Genomic DNA, 24,065 nt, shown 5'->3' with positions numbered 1-24,065 from the left:
CGTTTTGAAGAAGAGAGCCGATATTCTCTGATAATACCCAACGAAGATTATGTATGGAGCACATTGTGCCCATGTTGCGTAACGTCTGTATCTGATTTCTTTAATTTATGTGACAATATCTGAGTCATCCACCAACCTCTCCCTATGGGCTTAAAGGACCCACCAAGGTCAGAGTGTAAAGTCACAGAGAATGGAAAGCATGAAAACAGATGTGCAGACCGGGTCCTTCCTCCAAACAGTACGTCCGTGTGCCCAGGACGTGGTAGGCTCAGGGAACAGTGAACAAGACCCGTTACGCGGGTGACTGGCCTAGTCTGGTGAGGGGCGTGGACGCGTTCACAGGAGTGAGAACAGGGTGTGATGAACATGTGGGGACATGCACGGAAACCCCAGGGCGATGCAGCTCACACTGGGGGCTGCGGGCCAGTGCGGGGTCCCAGAGCTGTTTGCTTCTGTCTGTGCTGAGTCAGTACGGAGGTGGAGAGGAGGCATGCGGTGAATTCTGTAGCATTTCAACATCACCGTCAATCCGAGCACGTGATCCGTTTTTCATTTCTATCATATTTTGCTAGAATATCAGTCAGTGATGGAGTGGCGGAGGGTGGCGAGGTCGGCAGGAAGCTGGTCCCCCACTTGCAGGAGTCTGGGGCCTGCTCCAGGCCGCAGAGTGGCTCCCGAGCCAGGCTTGGCCAGGGGGTGGGTGTCGAGGTAGAGACAGCTGACAACAGAAAATGCAAGAGCCTCTGAGCCCCGGGAGCAGCTCCCCACGGCGCATGGAGCCCGCTGGGGCCTCTGGCGGGGGACATGGGGGCCGGGAGGACGTGGACGGGCTGCTGGGCTTTGGGGAGATGCTCTGGCTGCTTGGAGTCAGCGGGAAGCGCGGTCGCTGTCGGGCAGAAGCGAGGTGGGGCTGCCCGGCTGAGGACAGGCGAGCGGGCACGTGGCCGGGGCTTGCTGAGGTGCTCGAGGGCTCCCTAACTTTGTGCATCACCTAAGGCATCTGCAAAGATCGGAAGGGAAGCCATGCGGAAAGCTGTTGCTTCCTGAGGGGACCATCCCAAGTTCGGGGGCCCACTGCCTTCACAGAGTTTCACAGGAAGAGGCAGTAGTGGCTGGGATGCGCCCAGACCATCCCCGGGCACATCACAGAGCCCAGAGGCCCGGGAGGCCAGTGATGAGCGGTCCAACCAGAGGGAAGTCTCCGGAGGCAGACGGAACCCGCCAGGCCTTCCCTCATCCTCGGGCCTGGCGGGTTCCTCCCTCTGGTTGGCGGTCTCAGTCTGCACCCTTTCACGGCCGATGTCTGGAAGGGTCCAGCCAGGCCTGTCTCCTGGGCCCACAGCTGACAGGTGATGGCGCCGTCTCTAGGACAGGCATTGAGGAAGGATCTGGGGGGAACGTTGGGGTGATGGAGCCCCCATCTGTGCCCCTCCCTTCCCATGCTTGCTGGAGGGGACCCCAGCCGGGCATCCGTGTCAGGGCTTCCGTGGAATCAGGACAGGGCCCCTCCCTTGTTACGCCTCGTGTATCTTTTCCCGACGATGACCATTTGATAGGCGTCTGTCCCCTGGTCCAGCTTTCTGGCTGCTGTGCCTGTGGCCCCCGGCCACTGGGAGGCACTCATAGGGCTGAGCGGGTGAAGAGGAGCCCAGCTTAACTTCCAGAAGCCTCTGTGTTCAGAGGCACCCACTTAGCAAAGACTAATCCGTTAAAGTCGCACAAACCCAGAGAGAACTGGGCTTCAGAATTTGGGCTGGGTTGGCCTTTCCCTGGGGCCACCTGCTTTCAGAAAGGCTTTCCTCAGCATCCCCTCCTCCTTTACAGATCGTTTTTGGCGAGTTTGGGGTACTGCTTGCGTGTAGATGATGAGGAACGTTGACAATTGCGGGGGAATTATATTGGGGAATATTTTATTAGGAAGATGTATCAATAATTTGACTTGTAACCAATACTTAGAGTGATACAGCTGCATTTCTGGAGGAAGCAAGGACAAGAAAGCGTCCTCTACCCGACCCTACAGGTCGGGAGAGACTCGGGAAACCGGCTCAGAGCAGTCGATGGCCTTAGGCCCCACCCCTCATCCCCACCTGCACCCCCAGCGAAGCAGCTGGCAAAGACGGCCCTGGTCCTGCCCCGGCCGTCTGTGTGGACCCTGCCTGACCCGCGTGCCTGCCCTCCCGCAGGACACACTGGAGATGTGCACCAAGGAGATGGAGTTCAAGTGCATCCTCTTCGCCCTGTGCTACTTCCACGCCGTGGTGGCCGAGAGGCGCAAGTTTGGGGCCCAGGGCTGGAACAGGTCGTACCCCTTCAACAACGGGGACCTCACCATCTCCATCAACGTGCTCTACAACTACCTGGAGGCCAACCCCAAGGTAAGGGCCCACCTGGAGCCCAGCTGGGTGGTCCTCCCGCCCTGCCTTCCTTTCAATTATTCTGTCTCACGTTTAAGAGACACTGAATAGGTTTCATAGGCCAAAGAAAATCTGAAAACGTGCGACTCCTCTGTGACCCCAGCCATCTGATATAATGGTTACCACCCAGGCCCTGGCCACCACCTCCAGCAGTTCTCAGCCGTCTGGCAATTTTTCTAACTCCACGGGAGTCAATATCTTTGGGGACCTGCCAGTCCTGCACCCGAACAGCGACTCCCCAAGAAAGGCCAGCCCCCCAGACAGCGTGAGCCGAGAGAAGATACCAAAGGGCTGCCTGGGCTGCAGGCCTTGCCGACAGAACGCAGGTTCAGAGGGAAGGCCAAAAAAAAATCTCCCTGGAGACACGGAACGCTCCCTTTCATTTGTGTTGAAAATTAAAACCAGTGTGTCCGGTGCCGTGCAGGCTGTTGCGAGGGCTGCTGCGAGGCGGCCCCGTGGCCGGGAGGGCCTGTCTGCGGGCCCAGAGGGGAGACTCGCGCCCCAGGTGGGGTGAAGCCCGCTGCAAGCCCCCCTCCAGATGTGGCCACCCCCGCGGGAACTTAGAGCCGGCCGTTCTCCCCACCTGACATGGCTCCTCTTGGGATCTTACGTGGAGCGTGGCGCTGGCACAGGACCCATCTCCGTGACCCCCGGGGGAGGCAGAAGGGAACCCCATAAGCCCAGGGCTCCTCCGTGCTCCTGCGGCCGGCACCTTCCTACACCGACAGAGCTCGACGTTCCGCTTACCCAGGAGGCTCCCGAGAACCTGCCCAGGGTGACCGGACACACCCCTGTGTCACCCGCTCCCTGTCCCAGCGCCCCAGGGTCAAGGCACTCGCCGCTTTGGGGCTCGGTGGGCGCCCCAGGGGCCTGGCTAGAGGCCTGAGGCTCACACACACCCTCCAAGCTTTGGGGACTGAGCGACCAGGGGCGGAGGGTGTCCCACCCATCGTAACAGAGCTCAGATGCACTGGGAGGAGAGACCTGGGCCAGCTGCCCCCAGACCCCAGAGGAAGACGACCCCCCAGGACGGCCACCACCCCAGCCTGAGCCTGGAATGTTGTTGGCTTAGTTCCTGGCCAAACACAGAAAGTCGGCCCTCCTCAGGGGAGGGGGACAGTGGTCTCCGTGGGCAGGTGCCGGGGGTCACTTCGCCTATGACAGGGTCTGAGCTGAATGCCAGTGGCACATCTTACAACACGCGCACAAGTAAATAAACGCAAGAAGATGTGAAGAAAGATTTTCCTCATCACAGCAGCTTCGTCAGAGCAGTTCTCTCCGGGGAGATTCCAGTGGGAGGAGCAGTCTTGCTAGAAGTTTCTAACGACATTTACGCAGACGCTTCCCTCGTTACACACCCACAGAACCCTAGCTGGGTAAGAAACTGCTCGAGAACGCACACCGTGTGCTCCAGTGACCAGCGGGCTGAGGTGTGAGTGACACCCCGTGTCCCGCTCAGCAGTGTGTGATCAGGCCGGGGCCCCAGGCCTCCACAGCCTGACCTTCCCTTTGTCCCAGCTCGCGGCGGGGAGGCAACGTTGAATAACCTCCTGTGAGGATGTCGCCCTCGGCCCGCAATGAGCCAGTCCATCCTCCCGACTCTGAGGAAGTCGACTCAGACTCTGAGGGCGAGGCCTGGCAACGTGTCTCTTACAAGCGCTCTGGGAACTCCATCCAGCAAGTGTGGGCACACAGACGGCACCCACCCCCCAGGGGTTAGTCCCACTGGCCCGCATCCCAGGAGGCAGGTCATGGGGCCGGAGAGGCAAACTGGGGTGTACCCAGCCCTACTTTGCAGGAGAAACAGAAGCTGTCCCCGAAGCAAATACGCAAAATGCAGAAAAGGCAGCTCGGCACATACCCAAGATAACTAAACAGAGAGAAAAAATGCAAGACACAAGATGACGATCGAGAGGATATTAATGGTTTGTTTTGTTTTGTTTTTTTATTTATTTATTATTTTTGGCCGCGTTGTGTCTTCGTTGCTGCGCTCGGGCTTTCTCTAGATGCGGTGAGCGGGGACTACTCTTTGTTGCGGTGCACGGGCTTCTCATTGCAGTGGCTCCTCTTGTTGCAGAGCACAGGCTCTAGGCGTGCGGACTTCAGTAGTTGCAGCACGTGGGCTCAGTAGTTGTGGCTCGCGGGCTTAGCTGCTCCGCGGCATGTGGGATCTTCCCGGACCAGGGCTGGAAGCCGTGTCCCCTGCATTGGCAGGCGATTCTTAGCCACTGCGCCCCCCTGGGAAGCCCCGATATTAATGTTTTAAGTCAAAGTTCATGAGAGCACATCGGACACTTGATAAATCAGCAAGTTCTTATCCAATTAACTTCAACTTGCCCACATTTGGTAAACAGCGGCCATCCAGGCAGGGCACTGTGGGAGTTACATAAATGCCCACCTTGCCCTTAAACAGCCACAATCCTCGGAGAAACTTGTGTGTGTGCTATGCTGCCCAGCGCGTCAGCTGCCACCACACGTGACATGCAGCAAGTCCCAGCGGAGGGGAGCGAAAGACACTCTGGATTTCAGAAGCTTGGTCTAAAACAAAAAAAGAACGTAAAATACCTTATTCATAGTTTTTATGCTGAGTGCCTGTTGGAACAATCTTTCTACTTAAGTGGCTGCTGGCAAATCTGAAGTTACGTGCGTGGCTGCCCCGTGCAGCTCCCGCTGCTGGACAGCGCCGTGCAGGAGGTGCAGCTACGTGCTGGGACCGGGGCGGGAGAATGGGTTCCTGGCTCTGTGGAGGGGCCGCACTCGAGCCGCTCTGGAGGAGGAGCACGGTCATGGCCATGTGGTGGCCAAAGGAGCGGCATCCCAGGCTGAGGGCACAGCGTGGAAGCAGAGGCAGAACAGAGAGCAGTGAGAGTGGCCAAGGGTGGGATGCACGGAGAGACCCGGCCGCCAGGGGGCGCACTTGTGTGCACTGCCCGGTTTGGTCCGGTTCCCTCGGGCCCGTGAGCCAAGGTTCTGGCGGGGAGGCTACTTGCTGGAGCTGGCTGTGCCACCGAGACCTCAGGGGCACGCGTGGGCAAGGCTACTGGAGTATAATCGGAACCAGGGCCCTTTGGGGGATCAGAAAGTAGACCCACTCGATAGATCCTGAAGGCACAACGAACTGGACGTGACTCATGGCCAGAAAGATCTACGGTGCCCAAGAGCCCATCCACAAAGAGTTACCGCTCTTGCTGGAGACGGCGGTGAAGGGAAAGGTCACAGGTGGCTCCACACTTCCATTTCCAAGCGTGGGGAACAAAGGGGGCACGGGCAGAGGGAGCGTGTGGGAGCTGGGGGGAGGGCCTGTGGGGTGGGCAGTGCCGGTGCTGGGGTCGGGGAGGTCACGTCAAGGGAGAGCGCAGAGAAGAGGGGCGGGCACAGGGCCGGGCCGTCCTGGCTGGGGGTGGGGTGGAGGCAGGGGAAGCCGGCAAGCCCCTCGTGCGAGGAGCCCGGCAGGAAGAGGGTCAAGGAGGAGCTGGTGGCCGAGTCAGGGGGTAGGAAGGGCCAGGCTTGGGCCTGGTGACCGAGGGTAGCAGGTGACCCTGCAGACCTGGTGGAGGCAGGGGTGACAGGAGGGGCTGGCAGACCCAGGAAGGGGTGGGGCACAGGGTCCCCTGACGGCCGCCGCCCTTCCGAAGGTGCCCTGGGACGATCTCCGCTACCTCTTTGGGGAAATCATGTACGGCGGCCACATCACCGACGACTGGGACCGCCGGCTCTGCAGGACGTACCTGGAGGAGTACATCCAGGCGGAGATGCTGGAGGGAGAGATCCTGCTGGCCCCGGGCTTTCAGATCCCCCCGAACCTGGACTACAAGGTGAGGGCTCCTTCCAGGGACGGGTAACACGTTAAACATGAGCTCCCTCTGTGACGCAAAGCAACAGAGGTCAGTGCCGTCCCGCAGGCTCCCTGGCGAGAGCCTCTGTCGCAGATGGACCACCAATAAGCAAGCGGACAGGCAACCCAAGCAAGAGGGCTTCAAAGGCAGCCTCCATGGAGGAGAGTGGAAACTTCCTCTGTGTGCCTGGGGAGCAGCCCCAAAAGGGGGTCAGGGAAATGAGGTTTGGTACAGAGGGCAAGACGTGGACAGAACGTTCTGGGAAGCGATGCTTAATAAACGGAGGACACGGGTTCCAGCTCACACAGCTCTCCCTGCTTACCCGCCCCCCCCCCTTTTGCAGGGTTACCACGAATACATCGACAAGAACCTGCCCCCCGAAAGCCCCTGCCTGTATGGCCTGCACCCCAATGCAGAGACTGGCTTCCTGACGGCCACCTCGGAGATGCTGTTCCGCACTGTCCTGGAAATGCAGCCCAAAGAAACCGGGTCGGGAGCCGGTGGCGCCGGGGTATCTCGCGAGGAGAAGGTAGGAGCCTGACTACCCATCCAGCAACAGAGGAAGGGCAGGGCCTGGGACATGGGGGCACAACGACCGGCAGCAGCCCCTGGGAACTTGTTAGCAACTTCATCGGACCCCACTCCAGACCCCGGGATCAGGAACTCAGGGGTAGGGGAGCCTGCAAGCGGGCTGCTGCAGCCCAGACGGAGCACCAAGTGCTGAGCTAGAGAGAGGCGGGGCGTCTCCGCGTACTCGCCCGAGCAGCCTCCCTCCCTGCGGCTCCTCACTTCCCTGGCTGGGCTCCCGAGAGGGCCTGCCCTTCAACCCTGCCCCGCGAACACAAGGGCAGCAGCTGAAGTCCTGGGAGGGCAGTGCATGTGGCTCAGGCAGGGCAGTCTAGACGCTTAAACCAGTCCCTCCAGATGTGCTTAGGTAAGCACGGGGGACAGATCCTATGAACACTCACCGCAACAGCACGGCGCAGACAACGTAAGAGCATGTAATAAACCCCCAGCTGCCAGGGTTACCTCTGCGTCTAAGAGGCGTCGGCACCTTGGCACTTCTTAAAATATTCCCGACAAGCTCTGCTAAAAATTAGCTAAGTACTGGGCTTCCCAGGTAAGTAGACCAGATTCTTGATTGGAAGACTCTCAGTGCTCTGAGGCCCCTTGACATTTTCTTTGTGTAATGACTGAAACCAGAGATCAGTAGATGCTCTGGTGGCCGTGGTGCTTGTGACCACCATGCGGGCCACCCCTTGAGAGGGTGTGCCCCGCACGGTCCCTGCAGACAGCCCACACCAAGGGCAAGGTGATCTGATGGGGGAGGGAGGCAGTGCATCCAGGGATGTCTGAAGGCACCAGGCTAGGGCAGCCTAATGCTCCCGTGGCCAGAGCCATACGGCCGTGACAACGAAGCCAGAACACTAAAGCCGGATGGCCAAGATTACCTTCCCCTGATCAGACGCGGGGCTGCACCTCCGTGATCCCGTTTTTCTGGCAACTCCACCTGCCTTGCTCCTGGGCTCAGAGTTGAACGTCAGGGCAGCACCCGGGCCCTGGCGCTGGGGGAGGGCTGGGGGTGCAGGCGCAGTGACACGGGCTGGCTGGGGGCTGGCTTCCAGGTGAAGGCCGTGCTGGATGAGATCCTGGAGAAGATCCCGGAGACCTTCAACATGGCCGAGATCATGGCCAAGGCCGCCGAGAAGACCCCCTACGTGGTTGTCGCCTTCCAAGAATGTGAGAGAATGAACATCCTGACCAACGAAATGCGCCGCTCGCTGAAGGAGCTGAACCTGGGGCTGAAGGTAAAAACGTGGGTGGCAGGACCTGGGGTGTGACTAGGGACGCGGGCTGGCCACCGCAGGCTGACTTCCCTTGGCCACAAGACCAACAAGCCCCAGGCCGCTGGGCCTCGGCACCTCGAGTTCCCCGGTCTGGAGGAGTGGGCACCTCAGGGCATCTGCAGATGCATCCAGGTGGCCATGGACGCCATCTGGACTGTTCCCTGGCAGGAAACCCTGGTGTGGCCACCACGGGGCATCTGCAGGGGCACTGCACAGACCCACGTCAACTCACGACACAGGGTGGGGGCGGGGGGGGGGCTCGCCCACCTGAGAGCAGGTGAAACAAGGCATAGGACTGACCGGGTCTGCATCTGTGCCGAGCGCCCCAGCACCCCTGTCTGCGTGTCCCTCAGGGAGAACTGACCATCACGACCGACATGGAAGACCTGTCCACGGCTCTGTTCTATGACACTGTGCCCGACACGTGGGTGGCCCGGGCCTACCCCTCGAGGTTGGGCCTGGCGGCCTGGTACGCCGACCTGCTGCTCCGCATCAGGGTAAGGACAGGCTTCTGGGGAGCCGCTGGCCTGACTCTCAGCAAACCTGCCCCCAGGGCCTGAGGAGTGAGGCGGGGGGGGGGACATGCATCCCCGTCAGAGGCCTGGAGGCCCCTGCTGGCCTGGCCTTGGTCAGAGCACAGCCGGAAGGGCCTGGGCCACACCACGAGCACGCAGGCCCGACAACGCAGGAACTTCCTCCCCGAAGGAAGCAAAGGGCCAGCGCGAAGCAAGAGCAGCTTCTGCGGCCACAGATGCAGAGGGCCTCCCAGCAGAGCCCAGGAGGCTCCAGGGACACCTGTCACGGGAGCCACCTCCTGGGGGAGAAAGAGAGCAGCAGCCTCTTTCAGACCCAAATCCTCTCAATCGTGAGCCCCCCTCCTGGACCCTGCTCTCCCCGTCCAGACCGTGAACGGGCGTCTCGGGCAGGCGGCCGTCCTCTGCGCAGAGGCGGGGAGGCTCTAGCACGGCCCCACGCCCATCTCCTCCAGGAGCTCGAGGCCTGGACGATGGACTTCACACTGCCTACCACCGTGTGGCTGGCCGGCTTCTTCAACCCGCAGTCCTTCCTCACGGCCATCATGCAGTCCATGGCCAGGAAGAACGAGTGGCCACTGGACAAGATGTGTCTGTCTGTGGAGGTGACCAAGAAGAACCGGGAGGACATGACCGCGCCCCCCCGGGAGGGCTCCTACGTGTACGGGCTCTTCATGGAAGGTAACAGGCACTGGCAGGGGAAGCACCAGGGGCACGTGGGCTCACAGTGGCCTGAGGAGCCCAACCACACACCGGCATCCGCTTGGCTCTGCTGCGGTGCAGGCTCGTCCGCAGACCTGAGCCCCCATTTTGAGGCCATGAGGAGCTCAGCCCTGGAGCCCAGGACAGGCATACGTTCTGGGGGTGAGGGTCCAGGAGCCCACCTCTGTCAGGGCTACTGTCCAACCACCGCACCCCCACAAGGCACAGGTTCAAGGGCAGGGAGGCCCGGCCGGCCCCCTCCCCTGAGCCGAGCCCAGTGCGAGGCCATCACATGGCCAGGTCCCAGCAGCGGCGGGGGGGGGGGGGGGGGGGGCAAGGCTGGCACTCATTCAGTTCCGCCCACGTCACCCCTGTCCCGCACCAGGCAAGGTCAGACAGGACCAGCCGGCAGACCCACTCTGAGTTGAGTGCCAGCGACTCCCCCACCCTCCTTAGCGACTGATGTCACCCCTTTACCCCCCGTGCCCACATCACCAAAGACAAGCAGAGCAGCAACCATTCCCCGTGTTTATTTTGGAATTACAGACAGGAAATGTAAGCATCGTTAAATAAATAGGGTGAGTAGAAGTAAGTCTGGTTCAAGGCAGGACAGTTGTGTGTGCATATACATATTTGTACTGTGCAGGTGCACGCAGGACAGTCGCTACAGAGGGAGGGAAGCAGGGAGTTTAGTCTGTCACTTTCAGCTGGAGTTATGATTTCCTGCCATTGAAACGAAGAAGGCTGGCACATGAGGCTCTGAAACCACCACGCACGTAGACAATGGAGCCCGCGCTTTAGGGCCGATCTGTCCCTCAGAGGTGCACAGCGAGACATACAGGCAGTCACGCCGTGCACACGACCCCCACCCCGTCCTCTGCCTACAGCCCCCCCTGCAGCAATTCCTGTGCAGTCCAGGCCCTGGCACCTGGCCTATCTCTACAGGGGTGCGGGTGCAAGCCAGGCCCCTCCCCTCCCCCACTGCCAGCACGACAGACGGGAACCGGGAACCAGTCACCTCACCCTGGGCCACCCTGACCCTTGGCTGTGCTGTCCCTGCAGGAGCTCGCTGGGACACCCAGATGGGAGTCATCGCCGACGCGCGGCTGAAAGAGCTGACGCCGGCCATGCCCGTCATCTTCATCAAGGCCATCCCTGTGGACCGCATGGAGACCAAGAACATCTATGAGTGTCCCGTGTACAAAACACGCATCCGCGGCCCCACCTACGTCTGGACCTTTAACCTGAAGACCAAAGAGAAGGCAGCAAAGTGGATCCTGGCAGCCGTGGCGCTGCTCCTACAGGCCTAGCTGGAGCCCCGGGTCCCGCCGTGAGGCCCATGCTGCCCGGCGCCAGGTCCTGACCGCAACTTCACATTTACAGTTAGGAACTCAGCCTTGCAACGATCAATCACTTATTTTCACAGGAACTGATGATTGCTTTTTTGTTCTCCTAAATAATCGAGGCACTTTATAACCATGCACATCGAGACTAGCCAGAGGGTGGAGGGCAGCCTGGGAGAGGGGGTGTGGATGGGATTAAAACAATGAAGCCACTTAGCCAGGTTTGTCTGATTGATTCACTTGAGCCAGCCACCAGGGGCCTGGCACAGGCTTAGGGGTGAGGCCCCAATTCCCGGCAGCCAGGGGAGCATCCCAGGAACCAAACCCCCAAATCCTGACTTCCCACAGGGTCAGCTGGGTTTATCTTTCTTTTCCCACCGGTGGCATGTAGGGTTAGAGCTGGAGGCAGCCACACCCTTGCCTGATGCTACCTGCAAACACCCACCACTAAGGGCCAGGGTGTTCCATTCCCGTACAGACAGGAGCGGCCACTGCCACAGGCACTGTCCCCTAAAGCACTATTCCTTCTCTCAAGCAAGAAAACCTCCCTCGATTATGGGTAATGCCGCCTCCCTGCCCCAGAATTCCGAAAAGCAAACTATTCCACGGAGGGGCCATTTCCATACAGCTCAAGTGCTTCCCTGTCAACTTCCCACTTTCTGAAATTGCTGGGAACGGGAGGGACCACTTTAAACACATGTCTGTGTCCTGGGAGGTCACAATAAATGGTCGTCCCCTCTTAGTTCTGGGCAGCATCTTCGTTGTCTTTTGTCTCCCTCCCCTCTCCCCACCGTCAGTTCTCACTTCCTGCCACCAGACAAAGTAGACTTTAAAACAATGTCTACAATAGTAGACAAAGAAGGGCATTATATAATGATAAAAGGATCAATACAAGAAGACAATATAACGCTCATTAAACGTATATGCACCTAATATAGAAGCACCTAAACGTATAAGGCAAATATTAACAGATGTAAAGGGAGAAACTGACAATAACACAACTAATGGCAGGGGACTTTAACACCCCTTTAGATCAATGGACAGATCATCCAGAAAATCAGTGAGGAAACAGCAGTCTCAAGTGACACGTGAGGTCAGTTGGACTTAATAGATAACTAGAGCACATTCCATCCAAAAGCAGAAGAATACACATTCTTTTCAACGTTCGGGATGGATCATGTGCTAGGCCACAAAACAAGACTTGACAGATTTAAGAGTACAGAAATTATATCAAGCATTTTTCCCAACCACAACAGTATAAAACTAGAAAGCAATTCTAGGAAGAAAAATGGGAAAAATACAAACACACGGAGACTAAACAACATGCTACCCAAATCAGAAAATACTTCGAGACAAACAAAAATAAAAATACAACTTTCCAACATCTATGGGATGCAGCAAAACCAGTTCTAAGAGGGAAGTTCATAGCAATACAGGCCTACCTCAAAACAAGAAAAATCTCAAAACAACCTAACCCACCATCTAGGAATTAATTAGAATTAGAAAATGAAGAACAAACAAAGCCCAAGTCAGCAGAAGAGGGACAACTGCTCAGCAGCCAAGACACCCCGACTTCCAAAAAGGTGAGCATGTCCGCAGGCACTGCGCCCCAGGGCCGCACGCTGCAGCACCGCAGCGGGCACAGGCGACAGGCGCACGCGCGCACACACGCGCGCGCGCACCAGCAGGGAAGGGACCAGAGGTGGCCCGCCTCATCCGGCCTCATTCTGTGAGCTCCTGCTCCAAGGGGAGCAGGTGGCTACCGCGGTGCTGGTCCCAGGGCTGCCCTGGGCCAGGCCCCCATCTGACGGGCCCAGGTAATGGGTGCAGACAAAATGAGACGACGATGAACTGGGAAACCAGGGGTACAGGAAGGCAGCTAGCAGGGCCCACAGCCTCCAGCGGGGGCCCACAGGCTGGCACCTCGGTGTTTTCTAGCTTCAAAGCAGAGTAAAGCAAGCACCACGCCACCGTCCCACGCACACACCTGGCCTCCTCCTAAGTTCAACTTGATGCTGAAGTAGTTCTGTGAAAACTTTTTTCCAAGTATTCACCCAATCCTTGGGTGAAGAAGAGGTCCTAGAAGCCCTAACTCCGAGGCCAATAATTTACAACAATCCTGGGGCCTGGTGGGGCTAAGAGGGAGAAGGAAAAATGCCCCTCAAATCCTCCCTCCCTGGGGCCTAGAGAATCCACCCCTTTGGAAGGCAGGAGTCCTGCCCCCAGAACCTGGCCACCGGGCAACCACCTCTGCCGGCCAGGAGGGGTCACTACAGCCCTTCGTGTCCAGGCTGGAGGGCCAGGAGAGCCACCACCCTGACTGGAGGACATAAAACTGCCAGTGGCCACCAGGCAACTCATTTTAATCCCTGGTAATAACCAAAAAATGGGGAGATTTTCCAGTTTTGCCTTTAGAGCCTGAAATAAAACATTTATTCCACACTCTACACATTGTGGGTAGATGACAAAATTCTCTTCGAACTTTGCGAGAGATGATTCACCTTGCTTGGAGTTGCAATCCAGCCTTGGGGAGACAGAGCCTGGGACAAAAGCTATGCTGCGTCTGAAGGTGCCGTGACGCCCGCAGCAGTCCTGGTGGGTGGAAGGGTAGGGGCCCTGGCTGGAGCGAGCGCCCGGCGGGTGGGGTGGGGGGGCCGCCCAGGACCGTCCCAAAGGCAACCAGCAGAGACAAAGCGAGCAGCTCGCAAAGCGGGCAGCCACAGATTGCTCAAGCCCCGCAGTGGCACAATGCTCGCTCTGGCCCCACAGCATCTGCAGGAATGCAAACGCTGTTTACCGAAAGCCTCTCTCCAAACAGAAACCCAGCGCCCCGGCACAGGCACATTCTTTTGGCTTCCCTCCTCTCACTGTCCCACAGGACAATTTAATAACTGGTTTGGAGGCAAACAGTGTTAACTGATGTGCCACTGCCCCCAGGCAGCGTGGTGTGGCCACTGCTCCACCCAACTCCCCACCACAAAAGCCTGCAGATCTGCCCAGGCCCAGGGGAGGGGCTGACGAGGTGATCCCCGCACCGGCGCCCCACGCACACAGCAAGGTGGCGCGAGCTAGGCCAACCACGGCCTCCCAAGACCCACGGACGAACGCGACCATCGGAGCCGCCAGCCCTTTGGAGGGAGACACGTGAAGCTGCCTCCAGGGCAGGTGGGCAGGGATGGAATCCCGTCTGCTGCCCCCAGCCCCAAGGATGAGCTGCCATGCCCTGGGGCTGCGAGGCCTTCTCTCTGGGCAAGGTTCAAGCACCTGAAGGTCTGGGGACTGGGCAGGGAGGTTCTGAAATCTCCTCCTGGAGACACTGGGGGCGGCGCAGGAGCACACGGGTAGATATCAGAAGAAACACAGGTAAAAGAGTCAAAAGTGGCTGCTAGGGGGAAGGAAGGGCAGCTGCATCTTGTTGGCCTTTCGGTATTATTTTACTCTCTAAATTCGCATGTTATTTGAATGAAATTTAAAGTAATTCAAATGCTGAGAAAAAAATGAAACAAATAAAATTTTTTAAAGTGAGGCTGAAAAGAGAACCATGGTACCAGGCCGCAGGGGACGCGGGCCGCACACAGTGCCAACGCGGACGACGCTCGGCCGCTCAACCCTTCATCCTTGTCCTCCCGCCTCCTCTCTCCCTTCCCCACAGGCCAAAGGCCCAACCATTCCCATCCCCCCAAACCCCTAGCGTGGGCTGGACCAGCAAAGTCCGGCCCAGACCATCCCACCCAGGAGACTGATCCCATCTGGGGCCACACGGCGGGGAGGTCAGGGTCTAAAGGGACCTGAAACACACGGGGGACTCAGGAGAGACCCCACCTCCGACGGCAGCTGCACCCTGGCCGGCCTCCTGGCGTCCGAACAGCCAAGGGGCAGCTCAGGTGAGGCCTCGTCTCGTCCTCCCGTGGGACACGGCCAGAGGCCCGGCCGCCAGGGGAAGGCTCCTGGGCGGGCGGGGCACGTCCTGCTACCAGCTGCCACCACGGCAGCATCTCATCTCCGCAAGCGCACGTCACAGAAACGTCAGGGAGATGAGGCAGCAGCCCCGGGGCCTCTCATGCTGGCAGCTGCAGCGGCCCAGGGCAGCAAGCCAGGACGCTCCCGACCAAGAGCGCTGCCCCTCCGCTCCCACTGCCTTCGGAACGGCGTGCTCAGCGGTGAGGAGGGGGCGCAGAATCTACCTCTGTACCCGGTGGCCACCAGGCCCTCACCCCAGGGCCGCCTCCGGCCCCCGGGGAAGGGAGAGCATTGGTGGGCCCCACAATGCTGACCGCACCACAGCCCCAGGACGTGGCAGAAGGTAAGAGGGCTGCCTCACTTAGCACCAGGCTTCCAAAACCTCCACAACCACCCACGAGCCCAGACACACACCCCTGGACATGTAACCAAGAAAGGACGGAAGGGCCCTGGAGTCCCTGCGAGAGGCCCTGGGGACCCCCGCTGGGGGGAGCCCCCTGTCCCTCTAGTGACCCCCTGGGAAACCGCACTGGGCCGGCCTGGTAGTCAGTACCTGCTGTCCTCAGAAGAAGTTCTTAATCAGCGGAGTCACCATCTTCACCCACAGCTTCACCTGCCGGCTCGGCTGCTCAAAGGTGGCAGAGGACACCGCACCAGACCTCAGGTAGAGCTGCGCCTGCTCCTGGGGAAGAGGGGCGGACAGGGGTTGGGGTCAGCTCCAGCACCGGTGACGCGGCCCGCCGGCCCAGGGGCTCCGTGGGGGCCCCAGCGCAGGTCGCCCCGGTACACATTCCTTAGAAAAGCCAAGAAGCCAGTGTGCTTCAATTTTTAAGACCAAGCAAGACGTGTGTGGGACAGGCAATTTAGAGTTGAAGAAATACAGCTGGTGGAAAAAATATTTAAAAGTTCGCCCTCACTAAATGAGGTAGTGCCAATTAAAATAATGAGATTTTCTTTAAATGAGACACAGTTTTTTCTTCTCTCAAACTAGCAAAAAGTTGTTTTGCATCATCGCCCTCTGCTGACGAAGGCCGAGGGAACAGGCACTCCCGGACGCGCTGGTGGAATGAATGGAAAGGGGGCTCGGATCATCTGTCTGTAGAGCAATTTGGCAACAAGTACCAAAAGCCTTATAAAGCTCCACTTGCAAGAGTTTATCCCGAGAAAACAACTGTGCACTAAGATCCCTGTGTACTGACATTTATCACAGCAACATTTATGACAGAGAAAACCTGGAAACCCCCTAAATGTCCACCAACCAGCTAATTAAATATAATAAACCCATATGACAAATCAGCATTCACCATAAGATAATCATACTCTAGAAAAACATTTACTTAACAATACGGGAATGTGCACAAATATATTAAGTGAAAGACACTGGACATGAGTTAACATACACAATATAATCCTACTTTCGTGAAGAAGAAAAAAACAAGTTACACGTCTCCATACGCACACAGAACAAGACAGACAAGGAGCAATCAAAACGATTTCAGTGACTCTCACTGGATGAAAGGTTTAGCGTCTTGTAACTTTTCTCGATTCTTACAATGAACGATTCTTACATATTTAAAAAACAAGTTAAAAAACACTGACAGAAGCCTCATCTTAAATTGTGTTTAGAATCTTTGAGAGGAAAAACTGCCTCTTTTTAAAACATTACACCCTACAAGTGCTGTGCTTCCTTAATAAGGTATCGAAGCTTTCAAAGGGCAAAAGGCAGCAGTCAGGGGATGTGGTTCTGTTTCCACCACCAGGAGTGGTGACATCCCTCTCCGAACCTTCTGTCCCTTTAATCTATAAAATACTGACTTAACCCACACTACGGTGAGGATCCACCCACGCTGGCTTTGCAAACACCCTGTCCACTGCGGGACCAGGAGCCCCAAGGGGACAGTGGATGCCGCCGCACCATCCCGCTGGGAGCTGGACGCTCTCTTCTCTGGGGGCAGGAACGGAAGCCACGTCCCTGGCAAACTCCTCTGGCCCAGTGAGGACAGGGGATGAAGGACGCCACGCCCTCCAGGACACTACAGAAGTTGCCCCAGCTCTCCGCGGCGCGGGCTGGGGCGTCTCGTGCCCGGCCTCACATCTTCCGGCACATTTTTTTGCGCTCACTCCCTTGTGAGTGGGTGCTCCCAGGGCCGGGGTCCCTGGCGCTTCAGGTCCGAGCAGACTTTGCCGGCCGCCCGCTGACCATGGCTGGATGGGCCTCATGGAGGAGCCAGCCGGTCTCGGGGGGCTGCTTTGCAGAAGTTTCCACAGACCCGGCTCCAGCTTTATGTTTTCCAATGAATACACAGCCAAGATTTCAATTAAATTACCAGAAACACTTAAGTCTCCTCACAGACTCCACACGGGGATGGAGAAGGAAGTCAGCTGGTCGAGGTTACAATGCTGTTCAAGGGAGTCTTTCTCAGGTCACAAGTGGTAAACCGTGTCCTCTGAACAAAACCAGGAAGCTTTCAGTTTTTATTGTACGTACTAAGTGAAGGGAGGGACTTCGGATTCAGATAAAAATATCTCCCCACTCTGGTGCCCAGTGTGACATGAACAGGGCCCTTCCCTGGGTCCCCAGGAGGACTCCAGAGGCAGCTTCTGAGAGCAGGGACCCAGGCAGCCGGGGTTTCAGGGACTTTCTGGGCTCGGGGAAGGTTGTGTGGCTGGGCAGTCCCAGCATCGGGCATCGTGTGGGCCTCTCCAGAGGGTGGCTGCAGTCCCAGTATATAATAGGTGGAGTTATCCAGAAATGCATTTTTGCATTTCAAAGGCACAGAAATCAACGTGCCTCTAAAGAACGGAAGGACTGCAGTGGCATGAACTGTCACCCTCCCACCATCAAAAGCCGCTGGGATTCAGGTTTGGGAAGAAAAACAAAATATCCCAAATATGTCATTTGGGAACGCAGCTCCTGACCACAAGCGGCCCAGCTTTTCTCAGATCCAGGATGTGGGTTCAGGCCCCTTACTCAGGAAGTGGGGGAGAGCGGCCAGCACCGGGACCCTGGGCAGAGACTTGCTCCCCCAAATCAGCCCAGACCCACAGAGACCTGGTCCTCGCCAGAGGCCACGTTCACACTGACCACTCGCTACCGTCTGAGGAAACCCAGCTCTCAGCAACCGAGGCAAAAGTCCAGGAGACCCCACTGTTCCTCTCAACCCAGCCCGCTCTGAGGCCGGCCGGCCCCTACTGGAACCTCCTCGGTCATTTGCTGGAAGTCTCACCATAGCATCTGTGATCTGCTGAGCAGATCAGATTCTCCCGCTGGCCACCCAGAGCCCGACCGCTGCCACTTCCTCTCAGCCCTGGTCGTGAAGCCCTTCCCAGCACCAAGGCCCCACTCAGTCACTGACAAGATTCCCAGATTGCAGGAGGCAAATCCCGGGGAACAAGGCAGTTACCATTTCCTCGTCCATCAACAAAGGCTCCAACAATTTCGCAACAGTAGTTCCCAAACACAAGAATAAAAGCTTAACTCAGTCTACACGCTTCTGAGGGCTGGCCTACAGCAGTGTTATCTACATTCCCATGACTCAGGAGGGAAGCTGGCACCTTCCCTGGAAAGGCTTTGTTGTCAAGGTCACAAATTTGTGACCCCAAAGGATCATCTAGGTTTCACACACACAGGTGCTGTGCTCGCATTCTCCGAAGTTCATCAGCACTGCTGCAGGTGCTCAAACGCGAAGATTCACACAGAAGCACTAACTTTCAGTTATTCTCGACTTCAAACAGAAAGACCATCACGAAAGGAGGCCGAGACCGCTGCCCCTTTGGGAGTCACTGCCACGTTCCTATCCCAGGGAGCAAAGGGCATTCTCCCCTGCCCCGGCTCTCCAACCTGACCGTGGGTCTCCAGCAGCCAGCAGCAGGGGTTCAAGGTGCCGTCCCCCGTGACTCTCCAGCCCCACCTCAGAAGAAAGGGCTGCTCTCCCGTGAGCCGTGCCGGGAAGTCTCTTCCCAGGGGAGCGGGAGGTCCTCGGTGGGCCACATAACACGCCCACCGAGCCAGACAAAGCAAGTTCGGTTCTCTCTCAGGCTCTAGGTCCGCTCTCTCGAGAAAAATGCCTGCCTTCCCCTCTCACAACTGTAAGGAAAGAAATCCTATTACAACTAGGAACGTGACAAAAACAACACAGAAATTCCAAGACACCTTGGAAACAGGGGCCTGCCTTGCCCAACCGCCATCCCCTGACACGGGCAGGAGGCGAGGCAGCCACGACCTTCCACTGCGTCCCGCCCACCACCGGCCCCCACAAACATGCTACAAGGGGCCCCTGCGCCTGGCCAGGCACACCTCTGAGCAGTCCCTCCACCATCTCCTCTGTAGGTCAATCCCCAACCAGATCATTACCAAGTGAAACAATCTGAACTAAAATAAACAGAATTCAAGTTCTCAGCGCAGTAGGATCGTGCATGCTGACTCAAGGGCACAGACAGAAATCTGTGACCGGGACTGTCAGAGCGCTCGCAGCGGCTTAGCTCCCCACGAACCAGCTCTGTCTGCACGGGCGTCTAAGTTCATTCTATGGTTTGGCTCTTTTTTCCGGGTTCTCTGTCTCCACGTGCAGAGACTCTGGCTCCCTGCGTGCCCCTTCTGCCTGGGTGGCAACCCTGCCTCCTGCCTCTCCCTCCCCCGACTCTGAAGCACCTCCTGGGGAGGGTCTTCATCAGAAATGACCGAGGCCGCCTGAAGCTCTTCCCTAATGGACCCAGGTCCCGTGTAACCCTGGCTCCTAACCCCCTCTCATAGTTGATCCGCAGTCTCAGAAGAGGCTGGGAACCAGCGCTATATTCACATGCCAGTGAGAACAGTGTTCTCTTCCCATGCAGGCAAAGAAAATGTCCTCCAGGATGTAAGGAGTTGTGGGGGAGCCCCTGCAGGGCAAAAGCGGGCCCCGGGCTGGAGGCAGAAGGGCCCAGGCTTCGCAGGACAGCCCCGCGGCAGGTGTCCCTCAGGACCGGCCACCAGGACACGCGAGAGGACGCCGGTTCTTTCCTACTCTGCTCAGCCCCCGGCAGGAGACGACGGCAGAGGCAGCCCTCGGGGACCTGGCTCCCAGCTATGCCCCCCCCACCCCCGGGGAGGTCCCACCCACCCCAACCGACCTGGTGAAGCTGCTGCTGCAGGGCCCGGCTCTCCGTCACGATGGCGATCTGGGCCTCCAGGTCCCGGTGAACTGACCTGTACCCAAAATTAGGAGAGCCAATCAACGTGAGGCAGGGCAGGCTGCTCCCTGCCAGGTACAGCCAGAGGCCTGCAGGGAAAAGGAAACGTGCAGACAGGAAGTGAGCACAGCAGCTGCCACAGCCTCTCCAGTCGCGCTCCAACCTAAGAGGAGAGCAGCCCCCCACGGGGTTTGTGTGAACAAGACACCGAGGGGACGGGCTAAGCAGGGGCCACGTCTGCCCAGCCCAGGGTGCTGCCAGGAGGCGCAGGGACCGCAGCGTCTGCAGGGCAGCCCGGCACTAGGGACACTCACTGGGACAGCTCCCCTTTCTGCCACATGGCACGCTGTGGCCTCTTTTCCCGACAAGGCGAGAAGTGGGTTCTTAAAAGGACCATGGTGATGCCAGTGCTCAGGCTCTGTTCTCACCCCCACCCACCCCGCGATGCTACCAAAGCCCATCCCAGAGAGCGCAAGACCTCTAATCCCCACTCTTCGAACTGCCTCAGCCGCGTCCTGGCCACCATCCAGCCTCCCCTGTCCTTCCGCAGGCCCGGAGGGAAAGCGGCCCCCAGAGCTCAGGTCACACCTGCTTCTCAGGAAAGAAGCCAGCTGACCCGTGGGCTCAGGAACAGAGATGCTTTCACCCAAGCCAGCAGACGTGGGGCGGTTACGGGCATGACGAAGGACTGGGTTTAAGAGCGGGTTACTTGGCATAGCAGGCCGTAAGCAGCCTGTGGGGTGGAGGGCATCTGTCCTTCCTCCTAGAACTGGCGTGAGGACGGCCCCACCAAAACCCTTGCAAGAGCAGAGGGCAGAGAAGCGAGGGGACTGGTCCAGCCCCCAACTCCTCCCAGAGGAGCGCTCCGTGGGCCCAAGTCAGAGCTCTATATGTCTGGGCTCCTATGGGATTTTGTCCCAAATCTCTTAAGGTGGAGCCTGGGTCTGACCGAGCTATTAAGGGTCCCTGCAAGGGGAGGAGCAGCCCAGCACGGGCCCTTTAAGAGGGTTTTGGGGCGGGGGACAGCCGATAGAGCCCCAGCCTGAAAACAGAGCTCAGGTTACTCCACGCTGCATCCACCTGCTGCATCTACCTGAAGACGAGCTGGGCCCTGCCTCCCCAGGGCCACTCGACTCTCCCTCGCTCAGACTGCTGACTGTGAAGCCCATCGGGGCACCAGAAATGAGCCTGCTGGGGGCTCGGGGCTTTAGGCCAGACAGACGAGAGGTCACGAGAGGCCAGCGCACGAGAGAACCTGGGAGGCCCGGTCCGTTTCAGTCCCAACCCAGACAACACTGCTTCCCCCTTTTTTGCTAGAAAATGAGCCAGTTAATACCACAGACAGAGGAAAAAGCAGGGCTCGGTGTGAGCAGCCATGTGGTAGTGGCTCCTGCCTTGCCCGCCACCCTCCCCCAGCCCTGGGAACTCGCCATCTCTGACAGCACCACAGCGACATCTCTGTAATGAAGGTGGTGGATTCTCTCAGAATCCTACATGTCACCTGAAACACGGCAGGCAGGTCCTCTGCTTTGCACCCCATTCCATCCCCTCTGAGTTCCAGGCCCCATCAGGACTACTTCTCCTAAAAAGACTATTCCCCAAACCTAACCTCTCAAGGACATCTGCTGCCCAGACTTCCTTCCTCCTACGGCGAGCCCAGGCTTGCATCTGGCCTCTTCTATCTTTCCCTCCACGCTGTACCAAGAGCGCCCAGGCCAGGACACCCAGTGTGGGAACGTCAGTCCCAGGCTCCTCTGCAGGCCACCCTGCACAGAGCTGGCCTCCTCGCACCCTTCCACCACCACGGGTCTCTCCCCTGCCAACGTGAGACTTTCAAAGGGCACACAGGCACGCAGGAGCAACACAAGCAAATCAACAACATGTAACACACACCACGCTCCTAAAATAGAAGGCCATTTCCTAATTCTCACTCAGAACAGGAGCATTTCCAAGAACGTCTTGGGTAAGAGATGACGACTCTCTGCTGCCTGTTCCTGTAATATGCCTGCCACCCCCCCAACACACACACACGCAGGGGCCACATCAAAGCCACTGGCTTGTCCGTGTGTATCGCTCGATCGACTGTAGCCCGCTCCGCTGGGCCGCTGCATGTAAGCAACCGTGTGGCTCATCTTAGCACGCGGCCAGACCACACGGGTGGGCAGGCTGGCCCTGGCACTCTGCTCCAGATGCCCAGGGAGGTCCGAGTGTCCTCCTCTGCAGTAAAGGCCCTCCATCTGCACTAGGCTCAGCCGCCCCGCCCCAGCCCTCCATAAGCCCAGGGCTGGGTGAGATCTCCACCTGTTGTCACTGTTCCAACTCTTCTTTTATTCAATGTATTTTATTATTTCATATATTTTTTTTTTTGGCTGCACCACATGGCTTGCAGGATCTTAGCTCCCCAACCAGGGATCAAACCCGTGCCCCCTGCAGTGGAAGCTCAGAGTCCTAACCACTGGACTACCGGGGAATTCCCTGTTCCAACTCTTCTGATGCCAAGATTGGCCCCGTAAAGACATTGGGTCTGCTTGGTGCTACCTGTCCAGCTGGCTTGCCCAAGCCTACTTAGAGAGGGGACAGGTGAGAGCCAGGACTAAGGAGGCCCAACACCCACATGGGTGATGTGGGATTAGGCTGGTGTAAATCACTTGCCACCATGACCCTGTGTCCCTCCAAGGCTCCCAGACCACAGCGTCTGGCAGAGAAGGTGGGAAGGGCCTGGTCTTACACGTACTTATTTGTAAAATCTGCCTAAGGGCTTCCCTGGTGGTGCAGTGGTTGAGAGTCCGCCTGCCGATGCAGGGGACGCGGGTTCGTGCCCCGGTCCGGGAAGATCCCACATACCACGGAGCGGCTGGGCCCGTGAGCCATGGCCACTGAGCCTGCGCGTCCGGAGCCTGTGCTGGGAGAGGCCACAGCAGTGAGAAGCCCGCGTACAGTAAAAAAAAAAAAAAAAAAAAAAAATCTGCCTAACCGCAGACCGCTCCCTCTCAAGGCAGCCTATGGGTCAGCCATCAGAGGCAGGCAGCCCATCTCAGCCCGGCCCGCAGCTCCCCAGTATGGACCACTGCTTCTCAACCTGTTTTCATTCCTGACCCCTGAAGGAGCTTTTTAGCCCTGCTGAAGGCTTTTCCAGCACCCTCCCCAAGAACCCGTCTCTGCTCCGTGAGGCAGCATCGACCCTGTTGGTTGTGTATGACATACACCTATTTCTTTTCTTTTCTCTCTTCCCTGCCACCTCGGCCTCCCTCAGCTTCTTTCCTCTCTGGCCCAGGGTGGACTTCAGGCGAGGGCTTGGATTAAAGAGGCAGCGCTTTTTTACCTACTGACCACTTTGGTGAGGCCTGCAATCACTCAACCAACTTTCCCTGTAGACTCATTTGCACGGTCTTTCTCCATCGAAAAGAAAATAAAGACCATAAATGGCGAGACGGCCACCCTTTGGCGTGCCGTGATGGGGCGGGGGTTAGCGCAGCGCGGGAAGCCAGAGGGGGATGCCACACGCTGCCACCAGCAGCTCCACATGATGCCCACAGCCTCAGAGAGCCCAGGACAGGGGCCCACTACGAACAACAGTCCTTCTAGATTGAAGACCACCAAGTCAGGAGTTTTTAGGTATTGGTCTGTGCCCTGAAGACAACTGGGAAATTCTCACTCGGCCTCCCAAGAGGCCCTTTGGAGCTCCCCTCCCGCCAGACACACAATGCCACTCAGGATGTCAGGGTGAATACACACAAAGGGTGAGACTGCCGGGCAGGGACTCACTGTCGGGAAACACAGCACTTCCCAGCCCAGCCATAAATCTGTTATCAAGCCCCAAGTCCTCATCCCAGGGCCCCACCTTTGGGCCCAACACCTCCAGCATTCCCGTAACCAGTGGATCAGGGAGAGACTCTGCGGCAGCAAGGACGGCACAGGAGGGGAGAAAGTGCCTTTGGGGGTGGGGGGGGAAACACTGAACTTCAGCACCGGGGACAGCAGGTCTCACCACAGAGGGAGCGTGCCATGGGTACAGAGATGACTGGACTTGGAGGCCAACAACTTCCACTGCCTCCCAGCTCTGCAATGAGACATCCTGCCCCACGCCCTGGCCTCCTCTGTAGGGAGAGAGACACCTGCTTCCGCTCTGCTCGCGCCGACGGTCCTTCACAGTCCCAGCATCATGCTGAAGGGTAAACCAGAGAGCCCCAGGCTGCCCGCAGCCCTGGCTCACCCTGGCCTCCAAGCCGCTTCCAACTTCAGTGCCCATCCTCCGCTCTGA

At 58.1% G+C, this 24,065-nt stretch overlaps 2 protein-coding genes across 7 annotated transcripts in view; one reads left to right on the top strand and one right to left on the bottom strand.

Moving 5' to 3' along the window:
- DNAH17 (dynein axonemal heavy chain 17) overlaps window positions 1-10,891 on the top strand; it is a 116,651-nt gene extending 105,760 nt beyond the window's left edge. Inside the window, exons 75-81 of the mRNA XM_060291146.1 lie at window positions 2,184-2,375; window positions 6,050-6,229; window positions 6,594-6,779; window positions 7,876-8,058; window positions 8,451-8,594; window positions 9,086-9,311; window positions 10,395-10,891. Of these exons, the coding sequence (XP_060147129.1) occupies window positions 2,184-2,375; window positions 6,050-6,229; window positions 6,594-6,779; window positions 7,876-8,058; window positions 8,451-8,594; window positions 9,086-9,311; window positions 10,395-10,642 (1,359 nt within the window). The 3' untranslated portion in view covers window positions 10,643-10,891. The remainder of the gene's footprint in view (window positions 1-2,183; window positions 2,376-6,049; window positions 6,230-6,593; window positions 6,780-7,875; window positions 8,059-8,450; window positions 8,595-9,085; window positions 9,312-10,394) is intronic.
- PGS1 (phosphatidylglycerophosphate synthase 1) overlaps window positions 4,341-24,065 on the bottom strand; it is a 44,527-nt gene continuing 24,802 nt past the window's right edge. For 3 of the 6 annotated variants that reach the window (XM_030837862.2, XM_030837866.2, XM_070044551.1), the window contains 3 exons: window positions 19,745-19,893; window positions 15,189-15,317; window positions 9,847-10,487 (listed from right to left, as the gene is read on the bottom strand). In XM_030837862.2, coding sequence (XP_030693722.1) covers window positions 15,198-15,317; window positions 19,745-19,893 — 269 coding nt within the window. In that variant the 3' untranslated portion in view covers window positions 9,847-10,487; window positions 15,189-15,197. Of the gene's footprint in view, window positions 4,953-9,846; window positions 10,488-15,188; window positions 15,318-19,744; window positions 19,894-24,065 lie in introns of those variants that run through there. The other 3 variants (XR_004035431.2, XM_030837863.2, XM_030837867.2) reach the window with 3 other exon arrangements.

Source organism: Globicephala melas, chromosome 20 (genome assembly GCF_963455315.2).
Source record: "Globicephala melas chromosome 20, mGloMel1.2, whole genome shotgun sequence".
NCBI lineage: Eukaryota > Metazoa > Chordata > Mammalia > Artiodactyla > Delphinidae > Globicephala > Globicephala melas.
This window is presented reverse-complemented; position numbering and strand designations above follow the sequence as displayed.